Source organism: Physella acuta, unplaced genomic scaffold (assembly GCF_028476545.2).
Source record: "Physella acuta isolate Inbredline_101_S28 unplaced genomic scaffold, ASM2847654v3 ptg000435l, whole genome shotgun sequence".
Taxonomy (NCBI): Eukaryota; Metazoa; Mollusca; class Gastropoda; family Physidae; genus Physella; species Physella acuta.
The window spans coordinates 82,998-89,995 of NW_026731954.1; the positions used below are offsets into that span (position 1 = coordinate 82,998).

The 6,998-nt window shown below is 33.0% G+C and overlaps 1 protein-coding gene across 1 annotated transcript; it reads right to left on the bottom strand.

The window, feature by feature from the left end:
- Positions 1 to 276: 276 nt before the first annotated feature.
- Positions 277 to 3,080, bottom strand: LOC131942957 (mucin-like protein). The gene is made up of 6 exons (XM_059302928.1): positions 2,972 to 3,080; positions 2,651 to 2,774; positions 2,324 to 2,464; positions 1,550 to 1,744; positions 1,107 to 1,355; positions 277 to 500 (listed from the first exon to the last, which is right to left on the bottom strand). Exons 1-6 carry the CDS (start codon positions 3,005 to 3,007, stop codon positions 277 to 279), a joined length of 969 nt encoding a protein of 322 aa, XP_059158911.1. The 5' UTR covers positions 3,008 to 3,080.
- Positions 3,081 to 6,998: the final 3,918 nt, after the last annotated feature.

The window sequence follows — 6,998 nt, forward strand, 5'->3', positions numbered from 1 at the left end:
AAGTTTGGATCTCGTTTAGCAGTTGAGTCTGTAGGACGTCCCAGGGTTCATTCAGCTCAAATGAGTACCCGATTCACATTTGGGAACCTTAAAGCCGTCTAGGTGTTTTTGTTGACAACATCCCTTCATTTTTTTAAGTCAAGAAACGTAACTCTGATCTCTACTTCATCTGACCCGTGTATCGCTAGGTCAATTCAATAATAATCCAAATTAATGCAGATAAATGCTGTTACAAAAGAAAATATTTAAAAAAAAACATGATATAATTAATTTAACTCACGCCAGACTGGTTGGGGTGTTCAATGAGGGTGTGTAGGTCAAAAGTCCATTCTGGTTGAGAGATACATCTGATGAACTTTCTTCCAAGATGTACGTTAACTCGTCTGCATCTTCATCAATTGCGTTAAATCTTATGGAATTGCATACATTTTCCTGAACAAACCAACGTCCATTCATATAATTTTGATTTCTTTTAACACTCAACACTGGATAAGAATTTGCTGTAAAAAGATGTATTTAAAATATTTAATTGAAAAATGTGTGTGGTCTTATTTGTTCTTCTTATTTTTTTTTTAAAATTGCATGAACAAGCAATTGTTTTAAAAACCGAATTTGATTTACGAGTTACAAGAATGATCTAGCTCTATAAAATTCATTTATTTTAATGGCAACATCAATCATCATATGTACTTTAAAAAGGGAGAAAAAATGTTTAGTATCCAACTATTACATTTTAAAATAATTTTAACATATTTTCAAAAGTAATATTTCCATAATTACTGTGATTTTAGTTTTGAATATTATGATTGTTTGTCTTTTTGTCATAATTTACTGCATTGACTTATTTAGGTTAAAGTTAATACTACATATTAACAGTAAGGATTCAAGAGAAATAAAAATATTCAGGAAATATATCTAAAGATGGGTATATCAAAACTCGAATAATACTCGGAATTTTCATGAGTTTATAAACTCATCAGATCGAAAATACAATTTTTTAAATGTGTTTCAACAGTAAATCAAATTGTTAATTATTAAACTTTAACTTATCTTGCATTTTACTATGCATTAAATAAAGTGTAAAACAATACTTCTTGTACCATTACCTATAGTCATGGTTAGAGCCGTAAACTGTGAAATTGTGTTATTGGTATTGATAGCAAAGTTTACATCATTAGTGACGATGTAGTCGAAAACACAGGAATCTGATCCATTTTCACAAACGTCTCTCGCTTTTTGCAACTGGCTGGCAGTTGCCGAGTCAAAAAAGAACGGGACAAAGTCAGGAAACTGGAAATCTAGGGTAGTTTTACCATCAGGGTAAGTGAAGATGGAACTTCTTGGAGTTACTCGATCTGGTAAGAATTTGCATTAAAAAATTTTACAATACAAATGTAGAGAAAGTCTAACGTAAACCCAATTAGAATTTTTTTTTCTACGCTACTAATTAAATATTTACTAAGAAGTCTTGTTCATTGTAATTGTAATTTTTCAGCATAGCCTAAATAAAAATAAAAAATAAAACAATTAATCTTGTGAAATTTATTACACGTATTAGCAAAGTAGAAAATGTGTCTTTCCGTTAAATTGGACCTTAAAACTGTTCCATTCGGTAAAGTGAATTCATCCTTTGTGTTTCCATTGAAGTTGCCCAGTAAGCCTTTTGTTTTTCCTTGAAGTGTTTTTTGTACTTCCATTTCCAGTTCAAGACTTTTATATCCAACGTGGACAGCAAATGATACGCCTTAAATGTTTTATTAATTATTTGAAAAATATATTATATCGCCCACATTTATATATATATATATATATATTTATATATATATATTTATATATATATATATATATATATATATATATATATATATATATATATATATATATATATATATATATGAGGATGGTTATTGTATCAAAAACTGGGTTTTAACAGACAAAGCTTGAATCGGTTCCATTACGTGAGAAAATAAGCAGTTAAAGTATACAACATGTAGGGCTCGCGAGCAGATATGGCTTTAACTGTTTTAAAATTCCAAATACATCTAAATATATTGTTAAATCCGAGTTATATCAGTGCATTCTTCTAGAAATCATACAAAGCCATTAGACACATTAATAAATATGTTATTTTCTAGATTTTGTTTACATATGTAAATGTAATTTTAAGTTAGTAATTTACATTAATGTGAGATGATTATGAATTTTGCAAACGACATTTTAAAAAATTAAGTGTATGTGCGCTTATATAATAATACATGAAATATTGATAAAATTTATATAATATAATGTTGATTATTCTGATATAACTAAGACAGCATCCTACCACATGGAAATACAACAGCAACGTTAGTTTTGTTGCCTCTATCGTCCCTGAAAACTTCAATTGTTTCCATAGACAGCCTGTAGTCAGGTGATGTATAAAAGTGTTGTGTGATGTTTTGTCCACCAACGTACAGAATCATGGCTAAAATATTATTTTTAAAAGAAATTTTTAAAAATATAATTATCGCTTAACAGTTTAAATTATATTTGTGTCGGTATTTATAAAGATAAAAAGTGTAAACGTCATTTATGATTTCAGACTTTGAGTAAAGCATGAATAAATCAATAAAATATATTTTGGGGCTTTAAAGCTTTTACATAACCATACATAATTTACTGGCTGCAAGTTCCACTTGGAAACGAGACACTCCCTTCTCACTTGCAGCAAATGCTGAGAAGACAGTCGCATCTGTTAAAGATCCATTACTTGTTTCTGCTCTGTCTGTTCGGGCCTGAAATCAAGTGTTCATGATAGTATATAAAATCTAAAATAAAGTCATATCATTAATTTAATTATATTCTATTAATGATACAACTATTTTCAGCATACATTCGACTTAATAAATCGATTTTTAAACTTGACTGAAATAATGTATAAATCGACATGAAACGAACCATAGTTCAATTACTAGAAAGGAGTCTAAAATACCTGTAATATAAAGTCTTCAGTTTGTATATCTATCATAGTGTATTCCCCTCTCCCATTAAACAAGTAAGTCACATTATCCAATGTCACAATGGTAGGGTCTCCGAGCAGTAAGGCTATTGGACAAAAAAAGACATGTCGAAAGGGTTAAAATCTAAGCACATTATTCATTATATATATATATATATATATATATATGTATATATATATATATATATATATATATATATATATATATATATATATATATATATATATATATATATATGAAACCTAGTGTAATTTTAATAGGTAATGATTAAAGATTCAAAATAATATGACTACGGTTGGTGTCGTTTCAAATTGTGTTAGATTTTAATTGTAGCAAATTATTAGTTTTTGGTTTTAAATTAAGAATTGTTTAGATATTAAAGAATAAATTCTTTTTATCGATAATTTTATTGTTTTTCTTTTTGGAGAACCACACCATTTAAAAGATATAACATACCTGGTCCAAATGTGACATCATAGGAGCATTCTTGGTCTGGGTACAAGAGATTATACCTGTCACAGAGTTTACCCACGTTCCCATCCTTACAACAAGACCTCTGAGCCTCAAGACTTTCATTAGCAGCAAGTGACCACCAAGGATCACCTACAAGAACATGACCAGCATCAGGTGTGTTGTGAATGAATGAGGCATGTTGTCTTGATTCAGCCCACTTCATCCAATTACTGTTTATTCCTGGTTGAACCCATCTGTAGCAGCACATCTATAGATTGTAGAAACATGTAAAAAATAAATTGTACGAGAAAAAAAAATTACCTGCCCGATTTATAAATTATGTAATAATTAATTTCATAAAGCTTTATCCCAGAGTTTCTTTCAGCCCCCCCCCCCCGAACAATATGGAATTCATATAGAAAATATATACTTTTTACAGTGTCCGCCCCCCCCCCGGAAATTGTTGTCCGCCCCCCCCCCCCCCCCAGAAAATTTCAAGTGCACCCCCGGAGAAAAATGTCTGGAAGAAACACTGCTTATCCACCTATATATTTTTAAAATTAAATTATGTTTATAGTCATTTACCTTATTTCTAGGATTACTCAGCAGAATAATTCGTTTAGCCACTCTGCTTATTACAAAGCAGTAAATGTCGTTCCTAGGTCCACGCTTCTCATACAAACTCCACTGTAACCCTAGTAAGTCAAGATTACATGGACATTTGTAGAGTTGATTAATCTGGTTTCTGTAGTCTGCGTTTGTAATAAGCTGTGAGTTCTTACACACATGTTTTTCACATTTTTGTTCAGGTCCTGTTATTCTTCCTATTTCATAAGTAAACACCTCCTGGTAATCTGGACGAATATAAACTTTTGTGACAGTTAAGGAAAATATAGAATATCATATTGTAGTAACATTACAATGCAATTGAATTAGGCAAAAAAGGTTATTTTATTTCAACAAAAATTACAATAACATATATGTTTTGCATAAAATACCATTTTTTAATCGTATATTTAAAAGAACCTACTTTTATTTTTAACCCAGTCAAATGTAGTCTGGTTGATTTGTAATTTTTGTGAATAAGGGGAGGCTGAAATACCAATTGTACTCGCAGCTTTAAGGCTCATTTTGCCTTTTGGGTAAAGGAAAAAAACATAGGCGTTTTCTTCAGCTGAAACAGAAAATAGTAATCATTTGTAAGATAATCACTTGCTCATTCTCAACTGCAAAACTTCTAGTTAGTATGAGATTTTCAAAATTAAAAACCAAAAGTGTCTTACCTGATAAGACTTTATTTTCAGTTGATGTATGTTGGTAACCAGTAATGTATATTACTTGAAAACTGCCCGTAGCTTTGCGCGTCTTCGTCTACGAAGTTTTAAAGGTACAATTAAAAGTTGTCTACACAATTCTATCGTTTTTATTAATATTCAATATTACTTTTAAATGCTTTTTTATGTGCAATGAAAATTTTGTTTGAATGATTTTAAAATCAATATATTTGTTTACTAAAGAATCAATTTTTTATTTGTATGTTTTAAATATTCCATTTGAAACATTTCAATTAAGTTATTATAAATTATTATGGGACGGAGTGGTCTAGCGGTAGAGAGCTGGACTGCTAACCCGTAAGTGTCTAGTTCGAATCAGAGTTCAAGTCAGTAGACCGTCCCGGAGTCCAACCAGCTCTGATGGGTACCTAACACACGTTAGAGAAAGTAAATGCGGCTGGGCATAGTGCTGGCCACACTATTTCTTCATATGTCGAGGTCAGAGAAACAAGTGAACTCTACTTCACTTGCCCCATAGACCGTCAGGTTTGAAAGGGAAACTTTACTTTACTTTTTTATTATAAATTATTAGTAGGTAAATTAGAAAATATAATAATTTTAGAGCTACGTACATTAACCGTTAATATTTGTATGTTTTCCCAGGTTGCAACAAGAGCCGCTTTAACATCAAAATCACGAAACTTATAATACTTTTTTAAATCTTGAGCTGCCCTTTCCATTACTTTAGCTTTGGCAGGCGATGACGTCACTGTGGCACTTTCATAGAAAACTGATGGTTCACAGCTCTCATACAGATGGTAGAAAACTTGACCTTTCACTTCGTCAACGTTTGTCCAATATGGGGCAATTATCTTGAAGCCTTGCTGTATTGCAGCTTCATAGTTACCACTAATGAAATGGCCTCCAAAACTGATAACTCCATCTCGAAAAACCTGAAATTGACCTTAATTATTTCCTTTAGTTCATTTAAAAATGGACTATTTGGCAATGAATAAGCCTAACATATAAAGGGATGCTGTGATAATTTGTATTCCTGGCCAACATTACTTTACTTTGAGTTATGTGACGTACTAAGGACCCAATCCGTTTTCAGTACCACCCAAACAGGGCGTTCTATATCTAACTAGTAAGTAGATATCACACATGAATTCTGCTTCATCTACCCCGTATATCTTGGGCACGGACGGGAAAAGATGATGATGATGAAGAAGTAGATATCGAAGTAGTTCGCACATAAGAGTAAAATACTTTCTTACAAAAGCCTCCTGTTCAGTGCTGTTACCCACTGGAACTTTAGTTGCAAACACAATGGGTTCACTAACACTTTTACTAAGGACAGTGTCACCTTTATCAGCACCATAGGGATACATAGGCACTGAAAAAAATAAAACGATTTAATTTTAGTATTGTATCTGACAAAATATCATTCAAGTACTCGTTTCCTAAAATACCGATGAACGTGTACAAAAAGGTTGCAAAATACTTACCAGTACACATGTTTTCTATTGCTCCAATTTCCATGTTTTCAGGGCAGGCACATTTTAAAACTCCAAAAGTGTCTCGATAACAGAAGTGGGAGCAACGTTTACACTCTACTGTTATACAAGAATCGCCTGGTATTCCTAGCAATATACATTTAAACAAATACGTTATTCTGGTTATAATGTTATTAAATTGTATGCCAACCTTGAGTTCTCGAGTTCGGAATTCGGTTTGAATTATTGGCTTTAGGACGTCCCTGAGTCCACCCAGCTTTAATGCGTACCAGACTCACGAATGGACATAATGTTGAGATTTTATCATTCCATATGCCGTGGTCATTGAAACAGATGAAATCAAACGACAAAAAGCTATTCATCTATCTTGGGGACGCGCGGGAACGGGAGCCGGACGTTTTCCCGAAAGACACTTGCCCGATTGCCGTTTGCCCGAAGGCCAATTTCCCGAATGGACACTTGCCCGAATGGACACTTGCCCGAATGCGACAAACGCCCGAATAGACACTTGCCCAAATGCGACAAATGCCCGAATGGACACTTGCCCGAATGCGACAAACGCCCGATTAAACACTTGTCCAAATGCGACAAATGCCCGAATGGACACTTGCCCGAATGCGACAAACGCCCGAATAAATACTTGCCCAAATGCGACAAATGCCCGAATGGACACTTTCCCGAATGCGACAAATGCCCGAATGGACACTTGCCCGAATGCGACAAATGCCCGAAAGCAACATGTCCGAAGGCGGTTT